This window comes from Stegastes partitus, unplaced genomic scaffold, assembly GCF_000690725.1.
Source record: "Stegastes partitus isolate 25-593 unplaced genomic scaffold, Stegastes_partitus-1.0.2 Scaffold143, whole genome shotgun sequence".
NCBI lineage: Eukaryota > Metazoa > Chordata > Actinopteri > Pomacentridae > Stegastes > Stegastes partitus.
In genome coordinates this window covers 75,077-97,880 of record NW_007577874.1, presented here as the reverse complement: position 1 = coordinate 97,880, position 22,804 = coordinate 75,077, and the positions used below count along the sequence as shown (strand labels likewise).

At 43.6% G+C, this 22,804-nt stretch overlaps 1 protein-coding gene across 1 annotated transcript in view; it reads left to right on the top strand.

The window, feature by feature from the left end:
* The first annotated feature begins 1,626 nt into the window (after positions 1-1,626).
* Positions 1,627-22,804, top strand: part of tnikb (TRAF2 and NCK interacting kinase b) — a 59,485-nt gene continuing 38,307 nt past the window's right edge. Inside the window, exons 1-8 of the mRNA XM_008279087.1 lie at positions 1,627-1,916; positions 7,437-7,502; positions 19,586-19,642; positions 19,725-19,850; positions 20,874-20,984; positions 21,581-21,671; positions 21,761-21,891; positions 22,243-22,297. Coding sequence (XP_008277309.1) covers positions 1,809-1,916; positions 7,437-7,502; positions 19,586-19,642; positions 19,725-19,850; positions 20,874-20,984; positions 21,581-21,671; positions 21,761-21,891; positions 22,243-22,297 — 745 coding nt within the window. The 5' untranslated portion in view covers positions 1,627-1,808. The remainder of the gene's footprint in view (positions 1,917-7,436; positions 7,503-19,585; positions 19,643-19,724; positions 19,851-20,873; positions 20,985-21,580; positions 21,672-21,760; positions 21,892-22,242; positions 22,298-22,804) is intronic.

Sequence of the window (22,804 nt, the reverse complement as noted above, 5' to 3'; positions counted from 1 at the left end):
CACAAAACGACGGTGAACAGATAAATGTGACTTCAGGACGAACCCAGGTGACGTTCAGACTCCTGACTCGTTATAAACTCTGACTCGTTGGTTTGTTGGGGACACGTGTGACTCTACTTTGAGTCTTTTGGGTTTCACTGCTGTGACGTGCAGGTTTGTGATCTTTGTGCAGACTGAAGGTTTGTGAGTCACTGGAAGCTGCTGCAGATGTTTGTACAGCGAGCTGAGTGCTGAGCAGGGCGTGGCCGCTCCCAGACCTCCACGTCCACTGCTGCTCGTCTGGAAGCCGCCGATGAACCACGGAGGACCACGGAGGCTCTGACTCATCAGCATGGAGCTCTGTGAGGAGCACACGCTCCTCTGTCAGCACCTCCACATGTTCCTCAACCGTCACAACATCAGAGACACAATCAACACAACAAACACCAAACACATCCTGCTGCGTGTTTCTGATTCTCTTTATTTCATCCTCAACTTCTTATTCATTTATTTGAAGGAAAACACAAAACATCCACAAAGACACAAAACAGCTGCAAAAAGAGACAAGAAACAACCACAAAACACACAAAAATAGATTCAAACTCACCACAAAGACACAAAATGACTGCAAAAAGACAACAAGATGAGCAAAATGACAACAAAAAAGAACAAGTCATGGACACAAAAAAGACACAAAATCACTGCAAAGAAACAGAAAATAATCAAAGAGACACGATCACCACAAATGAGAGACGAAACAACTGCAAGAAGACACAAAAACAGACGCCTGTGACCACAAACACACACAAAATTAACACAAAGAGAAATAATAAATAAACAGCTGCAAAAAGACAACAAACATGAAACATGGCAGCAAAAAACCTCACGGACACAAAAATGGACACAGCGTGACCACTAAGACACCAAACAGCTGCAAATAGACACAACAATAAACACAAAATGACTGCAGGGACACAAAAAACTGTGAAAAGACACAAAAAGACACAACTGCATAAGGACACGTGCAAAAATGATCCTGAAGACACAAAATAACTGCAAAAAGACAACAAACATGCAGCATGGCAGCAAAAAACCCTCATGGACACAAAAATGGACATAAAATGATCAAAAAGAGACACAACATGACCACAGACACACAAAACAACCGCACAGACACACAAAGTGTCTTCAGAGACACAAAATATCTGCAGAACGGTTCACATCGGCCACATGAGACGCATCAGCCCTCAGGTGTCCTGACTGATCCGGTTTGTCCTTCATCAGCCGCCGTACAGGAGCGGACAGCTGCTGCCTGCTCCCACCAAGGTGTGTGTGTGTGTGTGTGTGTGTGTGTGCGTGTGTGTGTGTGTGTGTGTGACATTGTGGGCGTCTCTGTGTTTAGCGCAGCCTCCTCACAGGCCACTCCCGGGAAGCGCGCTGCTGTTCCGCCACACGGACGCACCGACGGACGGACGGACGGACGGACGGAGTGTCGGCTCTGCGCGTCCTGCGGTCTCCTGCTCTCCGGTCGCCTCCTCATCCCCAGCCCTCCTCCTCCTCCTCCTGCTGCAGCGGCCGAACCGGGGGTCGAGGCGGAGGCATGTAGCCGCGGACGGAGCGCGCCGAGCGGCATGTAGCACCTGGAGCTGCCCGCCTCCCGCTGCGTCTCCTCCCGGAGCTCTGCCTTCTGCTGCCGGCACCAGCGTCGCCTCGCGCACGGATTTTGGGGATTTTTTTATTTTTTTTTTTTTGTAGTCGGGGTGGGTGGGGGGATTTGTTTATTCTAGAGGAGTGTGTGTTCGTCCCCGCCGCTCTGCGCCTCCCGGTCGATGGTCGTTGGGGAAGCTTCCATCTTGAGTCCCGTTTCTACCGAGAGCACCATGGCGAGCGACTCCCCAGCGCGGAGTCTGGACGAGATAGACCTGTCTGCACTACGGGTAAGTGTCCCCGCGTGTGTCTGTGTGTGTGTGCGTGCGTGAGGTGTCTGTCTGTGTGTGCGCGCGTGCACGTGAAGCTGTTGAACACCTGTCCACCCCCCCTCTGCTCCCCGTCCTCCCCCCTCCTCTCCATCCTCACCCGCCGCGGATGGATGCGTCTCCCTGCGCCTTCTCCTGCCTCCACTGCCGCCCGGCCGGAGGCGTGCGTGCATGCGCGTGCACGTAGCCTCCAATATGCAGCTCATCCTTGTGTGTGTGTTAGTGCTCGTGCACGGCGGCCACTGATTGAGGAAATCAGGTCGCTTATCAGCGGTCACGTGACCTGCCCACCGACACTCCTGCCGCTGTTTGTTGTTTATTGTTGGTGTTTTTTTCTAAACAATTGGGACGTGATGTAATGAGGCCCTGAGCTGCCGCCGCTGCCGCGCGTGCACGCACGCTAATGCGCGTGCGTCGGGCGGCATAATAGAGGCCGCTCTGTCTGTACTATGTGGGGCAGATGTTAAGCTGCCTGCTCGCTGACACTTACACACACGCGCGCGCGCGCAGAGGCTTCAGATGCACACGTGCACGCGCAGATATCACACACACACACACACCGTGCACGGCAGCGATGATAACCGCAACAGGAGCGAGTTCCGCCATTTCGTGATGTTGTGGCGACAGCAGCAGCAGCAGCAGCAGCAGCAGTGGCTGTTTTTGTTGGGTCTGTGCGCTTGCGCGTGCTCGCGAGCGTTTGAGGTGTGCAGGAATGTGCGTGTGTGCGCGCGCGCGCGTGTATTTGCATATTTGAATGTGTGTGAGAGAGATGAAGGCTGAGGTGATCCAGTCACAAAGTTTCCTCATTTTAATGGAGCAGGTAACCAGGTGTGCGTCGCCATGGAGAACTGTACAGGTCACGTGCTTGTGTGTGCACATTTGTGTGTGTGTGTGTGTGTGTGTGTGTGTGTTTGTTCTGCACAGCTTCCTTTCCCTTTGCATGCTGCTTATGCAACACAGTTGTACCTGCAGAGCAATGATCAAGTCTGGACTTGATCGACCGGGTGGGACTGCATGTCTGAGTGTGTGTCTGTGTGTGCGTATGTGTGTGTGTGTGTGTGTGAGACGCATAGTAACTGCAAAAAGACACAAAATGACCACAAATTAAGACACAGAAAGAACACAAAGGGACGCAAAATAAACACAGAGACACAAACGAGATGTAAAATTACCACAGAGACACAAAGCCGCCGCCAGAAGACACAACAATGGATGTAAAATGAACACAAAGACACACGATATGACCACAGAGACACAAAACAATTGAAAAACGAGATTCGAAATGGCCAGACAAAGACCAGCAGCAGACACAAACGAACCACAAAGAGACACAAAACGACTACAGAGATGCTAAGCAACAGCAAAAAGACACAAAAGAGACAAAATGACTGCAGACACACAAATCTACTGCAAATAGATGGACAATGAACACAGAGACATCCTTTGTCCACAAAGCTACAAACAACTGCAAAAAAGGTGCAAAATGACAACAAAGAAACACAAAACATCTGCACAGTGACACACAAAGAAACACAAAACATCTGCAGAGTGACACACAAAGAAACACAAAACATCTGCACAGTGACACACAAAGAAACACAAAATGAACCAAAGGGCCACAAGCAGCAGGAAAAAAACAGAAAACGACACAGAATGACCACAGCTACACAAAACAGCCGCCAAAAGACACTAATGCAGTACGACCACAAAGAGACAGACAACAGCCGCAAGAAAACACACAAAACAGGATGCAACATGAACACAAAGCGACACAAAACAGCCACAAAAAGGCACCAAAGAAATGCACAAAAAACACAAAATGATCAGAGACCAAAAACAGCAACGAGACACCAACAGAGACACAAAAGGAGCCGAGACACAAACTGCACAGTTACACTGAAAGAGCCACAAAGTGACACAAAATCACCACAAATCGACCACATAGACACAAACCAGTGGCAATGAGACGCAATAAAAACACACAAAAAGGCCTCAAATTCACACAAAATGAAAGCGGAGACACAAAACGATTTCAGAACACACCTCTGACACACAAAGAAGACACAAAAACGGCCACCAGATAGACACACACAGACACACACTGGGTGGCAAAGTGAAGACACTGTAGAAGCTGTGAGGAAACGCTGGACGAGATGTGAATGTTCTTGTAAAATCTTTGCCGTCTCCCTCGGTGGCATCGCAGAAATTAGGTCACCGAGGACGGAGCAGGGAGAGCTGGGGGGAAGCATTTCAGCGTGACGCAAGGCCTGTCATCACCACACACACACACACACTTCCTGGTTGTGCACCGATGATCTCGTCTTGTAGTTTTTTTTTTTTTTTACCTCTTCCTGTAGTTTTTATTCCCTCTTCCTGTAGTTTAACGTCCTTCCGTAGTTTGTACCTCTTATTGTAGTTTTTCCTCCGCCTGTAGTTTTACCTCTTTGTGTAGTTTTTATTCCATCCTGTTGTAGTTTGTACCTCCTCCTGTAGTTTTTCTATTCTCTTCTCTTGTAGATTTTTCCGCCACCTTTCGTTTTACCTCTTCCTGTAGTTTTACCTCTTCTTGTAGTTTTTATTCCATCCTCTTGTAGTTTTTACCTGTTCCTGTAGTTTTACCTCCTCCTCATGTAGTTTGTACCTCTTTCTGCTATGCTAGTTAGCCTTTAGCATCTGTAATATTTCTGATGATACTTTCTCCGTTGTGACTTAAGATGTAGACTTTTTTTTTTTCAATTGAAATTCAACTGTGTTTTTAAATTTCCAGAAACAAAAACAAATACTTTTAGCTTTGAGGCTAACAGCTAGCCTTAACAGGCCTGACTTTCGTAGTTCAGGTTGTTTGTAACGTTCCTGAAACCCGCTGTGTTCGAGTGATGCTACTTTTGCGCTAATAACATGATGATAAACTCAATACGAATGAAAACAACAACTAGTTTTAGGCACTTTTTTTTAGCAGAAAGCCTGACTAGCCATCTAGCGGCTAGCAGGTTGCAGCGAGGCCTCTGTTCCGCTTCCTGCATGTGCCATCCTCTGTTCTTCTCCTCTCGCACATGTGTTCAGACAGTTGGCAGGTACAGGTATGCACAGGTGTGCACGTGAGGCTCCAGGAGCACATGTGCTTCTGTTTGACCTTGAGCGAAAAGGAACGCAGCTTTTTAAGCTAATCCCCATCAGAGGCTCCACTGTAATAGTCCCAACGCTCTCCTGTGGCGGCCTACTGTACGCCAACACACACACACACACACACACACACACACACACACGCAGGTACGCTTCAAAGATCCACATCTGTGAATTGGGAGGTTTACTGAATTTTAATCAGCCTGCAGATAAGATTATCTCCTGTGTGTGTCTGTGTGACTGTGTTTTATCTGCTGGTCTCTGGTTATTGTGCAGGGCTTTCCTCGGTCATTGTCGCCGCCTCGACGCCGCATTATGCTCGCTTTGCAGGGTATTTGTCAAGGATTTCTAGATCAAAACGCAACACGTGTCAGATTTAATGCATCCTGAGCTCCTAAGTGACACATGAATCTGTTAAGATAGCGCACGCTGACAACCCTGTCCTCTGGAAATGACGCTTCTATTCTCTATAATAATAAATAAATAAATGTGTAAAATAATAAAAAAATAAAATTCACAGGGCTTCAAACTAACTTTTATTTAAATACACCCAGAAAGTTGCTGCTTACGTCCGGTCCTGTACACGTTGGTCATTTCTGAACACATGATGTAAAAACTTGTTGACAGCATTTAGGTGCAGATAAATGACGACGATCTGGGAATTAAAGTTAAATGAAGGTAGCTCCTCTTTGACTATATTATGAGGGTGTGTTGTGTTTAGTTTTATTTTACAATTGAAACAGGTGTGAGACATAAAATTACTGCGAGAAAAGTGAATTAAGGCGTCAGATTCACCTCAGCTGAAGTGTTTTTAACTTCCTGCTAATTGTCAGGCGAACTGATGAGACCAATTAAAAGGTGTTTGTTGCATTCGGCAGTTCAGTTCAATTTGCATTTTCAAATTTAATGCTAAAAAAAGAGACTAAATTAGCTTTAGTGGAGATGAATAGGTAGCTTTAAGTAGCCTGAGTGTACTCATGTTTCTCATATTTTACAGTTTAGATACGATTCCTTTCTGCTGTATATTTTGAAGGTCTAATAGTTCAGTATGGACACCTAAATATGACATTCAGAGTTGCTTAACCACCACAATTTATGTGAATTCCTTCTACAAGAGTCAAAGACGGTAGTTAGCCTACTGCTGCTGTGCTAAGCTAGCTTAGTTAGCTTTTAGCAACACTAGTTTATCTGGTGTTACTCTTTATTCTCTTATGACTTACATTTTTATACCATAAGTTTCATTTAAATTCAATTGTTCTATTAAGTAAGAGACTAAATTAGCTTTAGCATTAAGGCTATCCATTAGCCTTAGCTATCCTAAGATGTTTCCTAGTTTCTATGAAATTATACCCTTTTTTCACCTCAAAAATGATCAAATTCTTTGTTTTTTTTCTGTTTGTTAGGACTTTTCTTTAAATGTATATGTTAAATATTAAAAGTAAAGGATTCTAACCACAACAAATGATGTGATTTCCACTAGAGACAAAACCTTAATTGATAGTAGTTAGCCTGCTGCTTCTTTGCTAAGCTAGGCCAGTTACTTTTAGCATTATTAATTCATCGACTACATACTTTTTTCACATTAAGTTTTAACGATTGTTTTCAATAAATTCAATCTGAATTCAGTTCAAATCATCAGCAAGGCATTGCTTTCTTCAGACTAAGAAATTAAAAAAAAAAAAAAAAAAAAAAGAGGTGAATAGTTTTCCTAAAGATGAAGTACTGAAGGTTTAATCTTGATATATACACACTCAAATGATAAATTTAAAGCAACTTAACCACAATAAATAAAGTAAATTCCATTGGAGACAGTAGCCTGCTCTGCTAAGCTAGGCTAGTTAGCATTTAGCAGCACTAATTTACCTTTTTTCTCCTTTATGACTTCAGATTGAGTTGTGTCTTCAATACATTTAATTCAAAGTTATTAGTGTCCAGCAGCAAAATTATGTTTCAGACTTCAAAATGTTTAGCTTTTATGCTAACAGCTAGCCTTAATTAGCCAGTTTGCTGATTTTGTTTTTCCTTCAGAATTCAGTGATATAGCAATATATGTGGCCAGACAAGACACGGAAAAGACTCGCGTTAGGGTTATGCTAGGTGATGCACTGATGGGAGCTGCTGAAGGAATAATAACGTCGTGGTGACACAGCAGTAGCACAGGTATGCAGCCAGCCTCTTAATAAGTGTGTGTGTGTGTGTGTAGATGTGTGTGTGTGTGTGTGTGTGTGTAGATGTGTGTGTGTGTGAAGGTCAAATTCCACATTAAATTCCTTCATCCAGCTCGTGTCCGGGTCAGTCATGAATCACAGCTACGTTCTCCCCAATAACTTTGTGTTCTCATGTGTGCTGTTCTTCCAGGACCCGGCTGGTATCTTCGAGCTGGTCGAACTGGTTGGAAATGGCACCTACGGGCAGGTCTACAAGGTAAGGCTCACACACACTGTGTCACACACAGCTGCTCGATGCCAAATCGACTTCAGATGGTTGTGGAAAAAATTTGAAGAAAAGTGCAGTTAAAAGGCAACGAGAAAGCGTCTGTTGTTGGTCCTTTGTGTATACAGGGAGGAGGTCAGGGTGGATGGAGGGTCAGTTCCTCTGTTTGCTTTGTGTTGTCGCAGCATTATTGTGTGATTTTATTTTTAAAGGCACCAATAAATGAAAGGATTTTGTCGCTTAATGTGTTCGTTGGTCCAACAGCGATGAAAAAGCTAACGTTGTCAGTGAGAAATCCTGCAAATAGCTCCAAGCAAACATCTTTTATTTCTGCTGTGGTTGTACCTTCACTTGTTCAGCATTTGGCCCTTGAAGTGAACATTTCCTCCTGATTTAAAGGGGAAGCCGAGGACGTTTCAGGGATTAACTGCGTGCCTTGTAGCGCGAGCTTGAAGCGCTCAGCAAGAAGCCACTCCAGCAGGCGCTCACACGGTCGACCTCTGATCTAATTTCTGACTAAAGCTGAAGTTACTACCGACTCTCTGTGCGGCAGACGCCCACACAGGCTGTGGAAGCAGAGGCAGAGTGTGTGTCTACGAGTGTGTGTCGTCTCTGTTTGGGAGCAATTAACACACTCGTCCTGTCTGCTGTCGCTCTGCATCGATTCGCCGTCTCAACGCGGCGACGCCTCCTGAGCGGAAATGATTGATGGAAGTGAGCCGACACAAAGCATCGTGGGTAAATGAAGAGCATCTGAGAGTCGCTGGACGCCGAGCAGACCGATACCGGATGTATTGATCTGGTAAAGACGTTTTAAATGAGTAGTCGGGAGCTGATGTTGGATGATTTTACAAACGGAGCCAGATCTTGTTCTGCTCCTGCTCTCCTAAAATCTAGGAATATGCAAGTATTTGTGTTTTTTGATCACTCAAGTTCTCCATTGACTCACGACGTGCTGCAAGAGTCCAACAAAACAAAGCGCCGCCAAGCTTTCAGTGGTTTTTTTAAGACGATGAAAGTGTGAGAACGGGAAATTGGAGACAATATCTGGAGGCAGAACACCACTTTTTGGTGTTTCGTGTAAGAAAAGTGACGCAGAAACGACAAAGTTTGGTGTTTTACAACCAAATAAAACCGCCTGGGATCATATTCACACATGTGCAATAAGTAAATTAATGTTTTTATCGCATCAACCCTTAAAGATTCAGCATCAGTCGGGCTGCATCGTGCACACAAAGACAACGAAGAAACGATTCGGTAGGTTTTCTAAATAGAAGGTAAATAAGAGGAAAGCGCTACGTCTAAAATCCTGAGCTGGAACACTTCATTTATACGTCAGAAACAAACTTGTCGGAGATCTTCCAGTTTGACGCGACAGCTTTGACCCGCTGAGCCTCCTGCAGACGACACTCCGGGCTCCGCTCGAAATTCATTAGAATTAATTAATACCAAGCTTTCTCTATTTAATTAGCGCCAGATCACATCAGTCCTTCCCGGGAACGTCACAGGAAATTGCAATTTACATGATTGCTGCTGCTTTCTAGGAAATTATAGCGACATAGTCATAAAACAAAACCTCTGAAACGTCGGCGTGGAAACGTCACCGAAGGGTCAAGAGCTGGACTAAATATTCTCCCTTTCTGTCCAGTTTGGGTTTTTTTTTAACTACGGCTGAGTCTGGTTCATTCATCCTCCCCGCCAACGTTTTCCAAATCGTTTTTTTCTTCTTCTTTCCACCCTCGGGGCTGCCGACGCCTCCCCTCCTGGATCCCAGTTTTAGAAATCGTTCACAGTTACAGATAGTGAGCGAGCGATGAGCGAGAAGTATCTGAATGATGCTCGAAAGCATGAAAGATGCGCCGATGTTTCACTGCAGCAGAGACGCCGGTTGGATCATGTTTTAAAGAAGGCTCGACTAGTGAGGTTCGATTAAGCAGCGAGTTCATCGATCTGACTTGGAGCTCGGAGAGGCTCCTGAAACCTGCTGGCTCGTCTCCGCAGGTTCATTCTGGTGCAGCAGAGAAACGTGTGATTCACGCTTTTAGAACCTGTTTCTAACCTCTGCCATGATGATAGTGAGATGCAGTAAAGTCAGAATGAAACAGTCGCACGTGTGACTGTGAATCCAGTTTAAAAACCTTCCTGCGCCCTCAGTCACGGCGGCGGCGGCGGATCTCTGGCAGCTGGAGCGCTTTTATTCCCCATCGGCTGCAAACACGTGACGTAAACGGAAGCGTTTGGTTTCGCTCTGAAAGAAAAGTGTGTAGAAGTCGGTGTAGAGACGGTGAATCTGTGCAGGAGCTGCCTGTCGCTGCCTTTTGTTTACCGCCAGCGTTGAATAAAGTTTCCTTTTTTATGGGGTTTTTAAAAATAGCTACTTCCTGGGAACATTTGCGAACGTTATTGTATGAATGAGGAACCAATAAAATACTGGCTGGTGGAAGGACACAAGAATCAGGGGAACAAACGAACCTTTTAGTGGTAAATTCTTCCGTCGCTACTGGTCGGGACCAAGCCCAGTTCTGCTGATTGGTGCCGACATGAACCTAAACCTGATCGTTTAGGCGTAAAGGTGTTTATTCAAGTAATTTCCTTAGAAAGAATCATTTAAAATACATAAAGTCCTGTGATGTTATTGCTATTTTAAGTCACTGGAATTAACACATTCTTTACTAGTTAATAGTTTAAATGAGCATGTTTGCTAGCTGGAGCTCGTTAAGCGCCACAGAAGTCTTTGTCATGGTGCCGCTTTACGAGCTAATCCCCCACAATGCTCTCTGCTCGCCAACACCACAAAGAGGCTCCACCTGTTGGTACAACCAGGTACTACAGCTGAAGTGTGTCTCATTTAGGAAAATGGTGTCCAAGTGGGACTTGTTGTCAACAGATACTGAATATTAAATGACCTCTCGGGAGCAATTAAACATGTTAAAAATAATGAAGTAATTCTGAGGCTGTTCAACTCCTGAAGACGCTGAAGAAGACGACTTTAGTGGGTTTAGGAGGAAGATGAAGATAGCGATCGATGACTTCTCCTGGTAGGCTGCTGGAGTTTTTATTTCCTCAACCAGCCGTGTTACAGGAACTGTTCGTAAAAAAGCATTTACGGTATCTGTGTATCTTACCGGTACGCATTTAATTAAAAATCTTTCTGTGTAAATATCTCATGTTCCAACCTGCAGCTTATAGACAAGTGCAGCCTGTAGATGTACAAAACTGGTTTTCTTATATTCAGGTGCTCAGTAGTCTGGAAATGACAGTAAATTGCTTTGCTGTCGCTCATTTTCATCCAGCCAATGGTACGCTAGATGGGGCGGGACTTGTTGCTTGAGTAGAAGCTTTAAACGTGTCGTATTTTAAGCCGATCTGAGACATTTTTCTTAACTTTAGCCGAGTCAATTTGGTGTCCAAGCTTTTAAAAGTGTCCAACGAAACATTCCTACACTTTACCGCCTAAACCGAACTGAAAGTAAACAACAAAACCTGACGTCGTGACTTTGATTCTCTTTGCTGAGACGTTACGAGTCACAAATCAGGTTTATTTCAAAATGTTCTACTCAGGACACAGTTTAGTTGTAGAGGAACGTAAATCTGTGGACAGCAGGAGTCAGACGTTCTAATGATGCTCACATCGTTTGTTGTGCCGGTTTCACTTATTCTCAAACGTTGTTTCAGTTACAGAATAAAGGAGGAGGTTCGTCTTCGCTAAATGCTGCACACGACACGTCTCCTCCTTCCAGTTCATCCTCTGTGCTGTTGCGTCCACTGTGGTGCGAGTTTCCACATCGAATTTCCGTTTAATCAACAGAGAAATTAGTCATCAGGAACTTCCCTAAAAACAACGACGACGATGCGTCCGTTAGCGTCTTCTTTCTGATTCACGGCACCATTTTGTCCAGACATCAGTTCTGTTTTCTGCTGCTGGAGGTGGAGTTCACGACAGTTTTACTTCATTTGAACGTTTTATTTTCACGCCACTTCCTGTTTTTGACTTTTTTGCGGCTCTTGGTTTGTCTGATATTTATCTGGAGCGACTTTGTTTGAGTTTAAACCAGCTGTTCCCAACCGTTTGTTCACCACGGACCGGTTTCAAGCAACAAAAAAAACTCCACGGACCGGTTGTTGCTCACTGAACAAATTTTAATTGTTTTTTCTGTTAAAAAATTGTCATAAACGAATCAAATTACTTTTTATTGCTAAATAAGTTTTTACTTTTTCTTCGGTCTCAGCAGCTCTCAAGTTAGTTTTTTTATTCATTTTGGCAGCGGTTAGATTAGATTTAACAGCTGGACATGAAGTCAAGCACAGGCGGAAGTGACGGGTAGACGAGCTCATCATTTTTCAAAATAAAACACCCTGCAGACTCCGCAGGAAATAAAATAAACCGATAAAACGTTTTTGTTGTTTCTGTGCGGCCCGGTGGTTGGGGACCGCTGGTTCAAACCATCAGCTGAATGATTCTTATTGTTGATATTTCATTTATTTTACATTTCTTCTTACCTTATTTCATATTGTTGTTCTTACCGCGTAGAAATCAGCTTTCACTTTGACATGAAAGAGTCTTTTTAAAGTATTTTCTTGTTCAAAAAGACAAATTAAAGAGTTCAAACAGCTGCTCGATGCACTGCTTTCTCCTCGTTTTATTGCATTTTGAATCACGGTCAATACAATTCAGCTGTTTTGAAAGAGATTCTTTCATGTCCGAGTGAAAACAGATTTCTTTTTCCATCTCCAATCGGCTGCACGTTGGAAAGTGGCGAGAACTTATTTTATATTTTTAATTCACTGACATTACTTTGTCGAATTCTGTTTTCACTTTGACACGAAAGAGTTTTTTTTTTTGTAATTTCCGGTTCAAAAAGACAAATAAATTGACTGTATGGAGTTAAAACAGTCAGTCGATGCACTAGTTTCATCCTCTTTCCTGCTTTATTGCATCTCCACGTTGAATCATGATCCATAGAATTAGTTTTGACAAGAATTTACAAAAAAAACCAAGATTCTTTCATGTCAGAGTGAAAACAGATTTCTTTTTCTATGTCCAATCGGCTGCACGTTGGAAACACTTATTTTATATTTCTAATCTCTGACATTACTTTGTCTTTATCTGTTTTCATTTTGACACCGAAGAATTTTTGTTTCGGTAACTTCTTGCCAAAAAAAGCTAAATTTAATTGCCCTCGATTTATTTGTTAAAAAGCAATAAAAGGAGAAAACGTCCGTTCTGGGTTCATGGTGTTCGTAGCTGCTGTGATTCCTGATAAAATCATTCCATCTTCTGTTTTCAGCGTCTTTCTCATCAGCGTTAACTCCACACGTCTTCATGTGGAAGCTTTTATCGTCTTTTTGCTGCTGAGGGACGTAAACTCGGCGACAAGCAGCTACGTCTTCGTGTCGTTTTAGCGCTCTGAAGCCTGGGAACGTGTTATTTTGGCCGTTTTCCATCTGAACGCTCCACCTGTAATGAACTCTTAATTTGGCAGCCGAGACTTGGACGTCTGGTTTCGCAGCTTACGGCGGCTGCCTGCGACGAGTTTCTGTCACTTCCTGACGTGAGACGCTTTATGAAAATCTGCGCTGCTTTTTTTGTGCAAAGATGGATTTGTGGCGTCCTCCAGAGAAGTCGAAGAAGACGATTTCAGCACCAAAATGACAGAAATTGAGAATTTTAGGAATATGTGTATATTTTTGACCAGTTTTGTCGTTCGGGGTTTCGTTTTCTTCGTCATGATCGATGTTTTGTTTGTTGAATGTTCATAAATATCAGGAGCATGTTTAGTTTCTGTCCGATGAGCAACACAGTTTGGCCTCGATAGCGACAAACACGACGGTTTGCAGACGTTTTCTGATGAACTTGTGTTCAACCAACCATCTAATCTGAGTTTGGGAAATTAGATATTTTTAATTCCTGTTAACTCGATGACTGGTAGCAAGTATTGAAGTCGGTTACTCATAAAAATGTGTTTTTTTTCCCACATTATTTCAAAGAAATGTTTTTAATTTAAGTCAAACTTAGAAATGAAGCTGCTCCAGTGTTCAGCTGAGTTTAGTTTTAATTCAACTGACGCAGATGTTTGCGTTACACATAATATTAAGTCAGCTTTATGTCATTAGAATAACTCTATTTGCAGCCCTGCGTGTCGCTCAGAGGCTCCAGTCGTGCTTGTCGTGGTGCACGACTCCTCAAAGATCCGATCTGAGCCACGAAACACCTTTAATTCCCTTTTAAATGACGTCTCTGTGAGTTCAAAGCGCTCCAGATGTGTCCTAACACCTCCTACAAACGGGATTAATCAACTTCACGCAGGCGTTTGTTTTTAAAAAAAAGTAATTTAAGCACGAAAACGACCTGCAGCTCCACTGAAAGTCAGACGAACACACTTCTGAGTTACCTGGAAAACGAAGCGCACTCTGGCAAAGCTTCCTGAGAATCCTGAGTCAGTCTGTTTGTGGCTTTGGAGCCGTTTGATGGCTGCTGGAGTGATTCATAGGACGGCACCAACTCAGACTGGGTTCTGGAGAGTCACCAGTCAGTGTTTTCTGAGAAACGAGCAGCACAGATTTAATCATTTTCTTGACATACATCTTGATTTTAATGTGTATTTTGACCAACAGTCCTGTGAACACGAGTGTCTTGGTGCCTGCTGGTCGACTCCAGTCACTTCTGCAGACACTGGTGGTCGCTGGTTCGTACGTTCAGGGTTTTTACAGACAGGTGACCATTAAATGACACAAAGATTTTGGGTCTCCGCTGCAAAAATTTGGCAAAATAATTCCTGGGATTTCTGCCGTCTCAGTTCCTGGTTTTAAAAATGAGTAGCTTCTGCAGACACTGGTGGTCACTGATTCATACGTTCAGGGTTTTTGTTTCCTGGCTGAGTATCGATGACCTCAGCGTGGTCAGAAATCAACGAGTCTGGTTCCTTATTTGACAGAAATCGAAGCATTTTCCTGTTATTAGGATCATCTGATAACCAGTAAATGAACCCTAAATCAACAGAAGTGGTTTGTATTCTGATAAAACCTCTTTTGGAGGCAACAAAAGGAAAAGTCCTGCCCAGAAACACTGTAAAAGAGTTTTAGGTTCAAACACACAGCGAGAGAGACTCAACCATAACATGATGATTTGTTTGACTAAAACCTTTTGGGGCTTCTGTTGGAAAACGAGAGCAAATTTTGACAAATTCATGTTTCAAGTTGATGCACTTAAACCTGAAATGATTGGTGCAGAAACACGTCCTGCATTTAAAACGCTGCTACTCACCAATAATCCAGCTGCTATACGTGCACTTCATAAAGAGGAACAACATGTTTAATGAGTTCTTCGTCATACGTTCGTGTGTTTTCTGCAGAAACCCGTCGCTGATTCATTTTTTAGAAAAACGGACATTCGTTGCCGCAATCGAGGTTTCGTTTTAAACACCAGCTGCAGAGAATCAGTCAGAACACGAGGATCTTTGTTTTAGTGCATCAGACAGGTGGCTGATACAGAAGCATACATACACCTTGTAAGTCCAGTCCTGACCCAATAATCGACCCTTAACGATCCTAAACCTGCTATCTGACAGGATTTTAGGAAAAACCAACAGAACCCATTAAAAAAGCCCTTAACATACCGACAGCCTTGTGACTCTGACATGACATTTAATGTCACCAATCAGGATGACGGCGTATTATCTGACTGAACAATCCCACAGATTGGCTACGTTCACACTGCAGGACTTGATGCTCAATGAGGATTTCTTTGTGACTTCCTTCACGTTTCCAGTTCAATGCGACTTGTATGTGATCTGCTGTGTGAACTTCATACGAGCCAAAAGTGTCCCGCATGCGCAGAAGAGGACACGACGACGTCACACGCAGCGAGCGTGCTCAGTGTTTATGGAAGTAAACATGGATGGTAACGGTGGAGCGTATCTGCCACTCCCCCGCCGCCACCGATGGAGGAAACAGAAGTGTGAGCGCTAACTAAACTAGCATCAGCAGCCAAGTACTGCCTGTGTGTTCTGGACACTTCCACCCTGTTGGAGCGCTGCCCCGGGGTGGAAGTGTCCCCCGACCGCACCGAATGTTCTGATATTCATCATTAATTGGGCCTGAACATCCAGAGAGCAGAAAGTTCTACTGGGACCAGTCCTACTAGTTATTATAACAACTATGAACAATAATTAACAACTAATGATCCTTCCAGCATCAAGCCCTCCTTGTATCTGGACCTCCGTCTGGACAATCCGACATAAAAGAAGGTTTTACATTTAGTGTCGGATCATCGAATCATAAATTTGTAAGATAACTAATCAAAGTAATTCTGCTTCTGTGTTCTGGTTCTGACTGAGTCCTGCTGACAGAAGACGTCTCAGAGTTCTCTCTCCGTCTTCATGTTGTCGTGTTTCCTGCAGTTTAAATGATCCACAGTGAGTAAAAACACCAGAAGCTGCTTCAGGTCTGGTGATGACTGCAGAAACCCATTCAGTCAGATCTGGTCACACGTTGACAATCAGCTGATTGTCAGACAGACGCGCCGCTGAAGGCCTTAAAGCGACATGAAGCTCTTCACTCTGTTGTGTTTTCACGTCTGAGATCTGTTGAAGGTTTCTACGTCTGCTGCAGTCAGAAGCAGGAGAGCTCCCGCCGTGTTGCTCAACCCTGAGCTCTGCTGGTACCCGTCGCTGTTGTTCTGAGCCGATGTGTCGGGGCTTGTGCCGGCTGAGGAATGCGAGGCTTGTCTGAACGCGGGACCCGAGGTGTGTTTCTGGCCTCGGGCTGCCTCAAACGGAGCCTGTGCGGCCGTCCTCCTCCTCAGCTGCCACCTCCCTCCGTTCTATCTTTATCTGAGCCTGCATCAGGTTTTCAATGCAGCCTCCTCCTCCTCCGACACGCTGGCAGCTCGCTGTCACCTCTGGGAGGCCGTCTGGCCGGCCGGCGGTGTCGGAGGAAGGCAGATAGGGAAACAAAGAGCCTCTCTGAGATGCTATCTGCTGCTCTCATCTCCTGCCTTTATCTGCCTTTCACTGCTTCGCCGCCGCCGCCACCGTCCTGCAGACGCTTGACCTGAGGTCCAAGGAGCAGGTTGACTGGCTTATCTGGATTATAACTCCGCCGAGTAAATCCCAGAATCCGCTCAAATCTGGAGCCGATGTGCAAAGATTTGCCTGGAAATCCTGGGAGGCAGCCAGAGCGCCCAAACTGCAAAAGTCTGAACCCGAGATCAGGTTTCAGCGTCTGCAGGAGGTCGCTGCCCGTCGCTGGCTCCACCTGATAAGACCTGATCCCAGAGCAGCTCCACAGTTTACTCATTTATAAAGTCCTGCAGCTCCGTGGAAGGAGTTTCTGAGTTCCCTCAGAAATGTCTCTGTGATGCCACCAATCACAACAAAATGAAAACAAAAGCTGAATTTCTTTGATTATTTATGAAAAATAAAAAAAACTGAAATCATGTCCAACCAAGTGTCCAAATGCAATATAAAGAATAATCATCCATGTTTCTGGATTTTATTCCCCCAGTTATTGAAATGTTCAGTTATTTTTATGATAATACCTGCAGATATTTCACTGTCGTCCTTGTTAGAAGGAAAACATCTGTTTTTGTTCTGAAATCGTTATATTTTTTAATCTCACTATTAAACACAAATAAACACCAAAATGAAAGAAAAACTATAAAATCATCAATAATCAATATGAAATAGTTTTTTTTTTAAATAAATCTATTTTAAAAAAGAATATATATATATATATATATGTTCTTAAATTGTTGTTGTTGTTTTTTAATGAATCTCGCTGTAAAACACATTAACACCATAAAATAGCAACAAAACAAATAAAAAAACAAACGAATCTCTTCCTGTCTCGGGTTGTGTTTGATCTCTAAATCCAGAGACACAAACAAACGGCTCTATTTTAATTTATTTGAAGCTAATCGATCAGGCCGACGATGAATCATTGAGCAGCTGCTGCTGAACGTGAAATGAAACCGACTGACGGGAGACGCTCGGCGATCCTGCGTCTGATGCAACGCTGAGTAACCGAGTGTGAATCTGAGCGACTGGCGTGTGCGACTGACCCGCTGAGTGCAGCGTCGCAGACACACAAACCCCCTCCTCCCTCCCTCCCTCCCTCCCTCCATCCTCGCTGCCAGGCCTGTTGCTAGGCGACGGCGAGGAAGTGATGCGAGCGCGTGAGGCGGACGAGTTTCCACTTTCTCGCTTTAGCAGCTGCTGCGACTCGGAGTTCAGAGACGTTAGACGTCGGGCTCCAGGAGAAATCCTGATAACCGCTGCTGTAGAAACGCTTTAGCACCGAAAAGCAGCTGAATTCTGCAGATTAAATCGGATTTAATCGGGTTTTTCTGCTTTTTAAATCGTTTTCGCTGCTATTTTTTGGTGCGTTTGTGTGTTTTGTGGTGAGATTTGTGGACGAAACAACAATTTCATCAGAGTTATTGAGGATTTTTCTGATTTTTCTTCGTTTTTGTTGCTATTTATTGATGTTTGCGTGTGTTTTACAGTGAGACTTATAGAAAAACAACCATCAAATAACTGCCCGGAAACTCCAGAGTCAAGAAACAGCCTGTGTGATTAATAAATAAATGAGAGCAACCGAGCACACAGCTGCAGATCAGGACACTTATTCTTTGCCTTGCTGCTATTTATTGGTGTGTTTGTGTGTTTTATGGTGAGATTCATGGAGAAACACAGCAGCTTCATTATAGTTATTAAGGATTTTTGGTGTTTTTTCTTGGTTTTCTTGCTATTTCTTGGTGTCTTACGGTGAGATTTATAGAAAAAAAACACCACTTTCATAATAAAAACATCTATTGTTTGCTTCATTTAAAGGCTACTACTAAATATCTGCCAGGATTATCTTATAAACTTATCTGAATACTCAAAACTCTTGGAAAACAACACTGTGAACACTGTGCACTCATTTAGACAGATGTCAGGAGGGATTTCTTAGTTTTTTCTTAGTTTTTTTTACTATTTCTTGGTGTTTATGTGTGTTTTATGGTGAGATTCATGCAAGAACACACCACTTTTATATCAAAATCGTGTATTTTTTGCCTTATATAAAGGCTACTACAAAAATATTATCATATAAAATGATGGAAGATCTGAATAAAAAAGAAAAATAATCATCATTATGAACCAGATAAGAAAAACCAACCGTCTGCTTTCAGGTTAAACCTGCAAAACACTCACTGAGACAAAGATTTGGCAGGATCTTTTTTTTGTTTTTCTTTGTATTGTTGCTATTTATTGGTGTTTTATGGTGAGATTTGTAGAAAAAACACCACTTTCTTCATAAAAACATCTATTATTGGCTTCATTTAAAGGCTACTGCTAAATATCTGCCAGGATTATCTTATAAACTTATCTAAATACTCGAAACTCCTGGAAAACAATAAAGAAACAGCATTTAGAATTAATCTACAACCGACACTGTTCATATTAAAACACTCATATCAGAGAGGATTTTAGTTTTTCTTTGTCTTGTTTCTATTTTAATCAATAAAATCTCTCCACACACTGATGCTGCATTCCTGTGATGTTGTTTTTTCCAACAAACCCAGTTTTCTGTGAATGTAGTTTGAAAAACGCGTCCGGGAACCTTTGATTGCCGTCGTAGAAAAGTTGTAGCGTGATGCGTTTGGGTTCCTTTGTTCTGTTTGACGTGGCAGCGTCGCCTCATGTCGATGCATCTGGTCGGATTTTTCTATTTCTTGCGACAACTTTCAAAAACTGTCACAACAAGAGGACGCAAAGACGGACTGAAACACAACCTGCGGATGTTTGTTCTACATTTTTTGGGCGTTTTCAGCATCATGCAAACCTTCACAGATGTTTTCTCTGCTGAGACGCTGCTGGTGATCAGTTTGTAGCTCGTCAGGCGTCTTTGTGACTCCACCATCACCTCCTCTGACTCGTCAACCTGCTGGTCAGCGGGTCCAGGAACAAGGCGGTGAAGGTGTTTGCTTCAGCTGGAAAACAGGAGATTCTGATGCAGATCAAAGGGACGGAGATGTTGACAGAACTCGCTCTAGATCTGTTTGTTTGACCGTTTCTCTGTGTGTGTTTCAGGGTCGCCATGTCAAAACCGGGCAGCTCGCTGCCATCAAGGTCATGGACGTCACCGGAGTAAGTGTCCGTCGGCCCGTTGGACCTTCACCGTGGTCTGTGTGTGTCTTTTTGCTAACGCTGTGCTGCGTCTCGTTCTCAGGACGAGGAGGAGGAGATTAAAGCCGAGATCAACATGCTGAAGAAGTACAGCCACCACAGGAACATCGCCACCTACTACGGAGCCTTCGTCAAGAAGAATCCTCCGGGGATGGACGACCAGCTCTGGGTACCAACGTTTGTCAAAACTGATTATTGGGAACTGATATCTGGAGGCGATATACACTAAAAGTTATTATTGAATGGATGGAAGGGAAGCTGAATGAATGTATACATACAGCTGAAACCAGAAGTTTACATCCACTTTTGTTTCTCACTGTCTGACATTAAATCAGACTCAACGTTTCCTGTTTCAGGTCAGTCAGGATCACCGACATTATTTCTATTTGCTAAACACCAGAATAATGAGAGAGAGAGGGTTTTTATTACTTCCTCAAAGATGTTTACATCCACTAAGATGCCTTCAAACAGTGAGAAATAAAAGGTTTTTGTTGCCCGCTAAGGCTCAAATCTTAAGTCAGTATTAGGCTCGTCATTAGTGAGGCTGCCTCCTAACTGAGCCGCTAGCCTGTGAGCGTAGCCTTAGCCTCTGCGACAGCCGCTAACATTCTGACTTGTGCAGACGGTTGTGCTTCTTGGTCAGTTTTTGCAGGTTGTGTGTCGTGATAGAGAAGCATATTAAAGTTAATGTGACTTGAGAAAGACGTTACGGTGCTCCAGGTAGCAGCAAACCTCTTAGCAGTAGCCGTAGCCTTCCTTCCAGCTGCACCACTGTAGAACACCTCATGGGTGTTTTCCTGTAACACTATGAAGGCTTGTAGAAGACTGCAGCGTTTATTAAACCTCCTGCTGCCTCCACCTCCAAACACAGCGTCGCTAATTCATCAGCTCTGCTAATGTGCTCGTCTGTCTCTCTGTGTAAACAATGGCTCCCAGTGATTGGCTGTTTCTGGTGACATGTGACAGCCGATTGGGAGGACATCACTTGAAAAGCCAAAGTAGCGCATTTAAATCATTATGTGATAATCAGTCAATAAAAACAACGATACAGATGATCTAAAAATGACAAAATTGGTCTCAGTAATCAGTTCGGTTGTAGTTTGTTGAGCCTAAAGTCCTTCATCTCACCAGACGTTTAGATTGAAGACGCAAAGCAGTTTAGAAAGTAACTTCTGTTCGTGTGTTCATGCAGCTGGTGATGGAGTTCTGCGGCGCCGGCTCGGTGACGGATCTGATCAAAAACACCAAAGGGAACTCCCTGAAGGAGGAGTGGATCGCCTACATCTGCAGGGAGATCCTCCGGGTGAGGGCCGAATCGAGAAGCTCCGATTTGAGGGATGAGGCGCCGGAGTCCTTCTAGAAACAGACCAGAAAAAAAAAGATGTCACATGCACAGTTATAATCATATAAAACAAGTTCTATTACATATATTATACACATTATTTCATATGTCTGTTTGTTTTGAAGGCTCTCATGAAGCTAAAACAAAATACACTCCAGTCATTTCTTTAAGCTAATAACGGTGAATGTGTGTCTAAAGAAGGAACCACTGCTGGATTTTAGCTCACATATTGATTTTGTTTTATTGATATTGATCAAAGACCGCATCGGATTTTAGAGAAAGTGTGAAGAAATGTGAAGCAGTGTTTCCATTTTGTAGATATAACGTGACTCCTGTGTTGTTGCAAAGACGTTACTCTGTAGTAACACGTGCATGAAGGAACAAAAGTCCAGGTTTTGATGTATTTCTCTTGTAAAAACCATCTAAAGAAGCTGGAGTTGCATCGTTTCTCTCACTGTATGAGGCTGTAATGATCATTTTCTAGCACCAGCAGCAGTGTTTTCTGCTCCACGGAGGAGGTTTGACAGCATTGTGATGTGATTTGTGTCGGTGTGCAGGGTCTGACCCACCTGCACCAGCACAAGGTCATCCACCGAGACATCAAGGGCCAGAACGTGCTGCTGACGGAGAACGCCGAGGTCAAGCTGGGTGAGGAGACGAGCGGAGCAGAGCCGCCGATGTTCTCGCTTTAGAACGCTGTCAGACAACCAAACGACTTCCTCTCTGTGTGCTTTCAGTGGACTTCGGCGTGAGCGCTCAGCTGGACCGGACGGTGGGACGCAGGAACACCTTCATCGGGACGCCGTACTGGATGGCGCCGGAGGTGATCGCCTGCGACGAGAACCCCGATGCCACGTACGACTTCAAGGTAGCGCTCACGGGTCTGGGCCCGTCTGGGTTCAGCACATCGAGTGTCGAGGCAAAAGTAAAGCGAGCGAGTTTCAAAGTGGGAAGAATTGATGTCTCACACCGTAAAAAAATAATATTTAAAGTCTGGCAGCAGCAAAGTCTGTCATAAAGCGATGGATTACTGTAACATTAAAACAATAATAACAATAAATAATTAAGATAATTACAAATATCTGAGCTCGTCCTCCAGCGGTTTGCTGAAATAAGCAGCTGAAAACAGCAGCAGCAGCAGCAAGGGCTGATGGGTAATTTATCTGAGGGTGTTGTTCATAACTGAGCAGGTCCTCAGGTTGTGTTTGTGTGTCTGCAGAGTGATCTGTGGTCGTTGGGCATCACAGCCATCGAGATGGCCGAGGGAGCTCCACGTAAGTCCAGCAGATGTACAAGTATAGACACAGACATACATACACTATAGATACACACACATATATATATGTATACAGTATATATAGATACAGATAAACATACAGTATAGATATATATAGACATACAGTATATGTACATGTTCAACATCCAAATCACTGTTCTGACTTCTTCTCTTCGTCCCCTTTTCTCCTGCTCTTTACTACTTTATTCTCTTTTTATTTCCTTTCCTTTCCTTTCCTTTCCTTTCATGTGTTTCCTTATCTTTTGTCTATATTGTTTCCCTTTTCCTTGTCTTATTTCCTTTCATTTTTCCTTTCCTTTTCTTCGCTTCCTTTCCTTTCCCTTCCTTTGTTTCCTTTCCTTGTTTCCTTTCCTTTCCTTTCCTTTCCTTTCCTTTCCTTTCCTTTCCTTTCCTTTCACGTGTTTCCTTATCCTTTGTCTATATTGTTTCCCTTTTTCTTGTCTTATTTCCTTTCCTTTTACTTTCCTTTTGTCTTTTTCTTTCC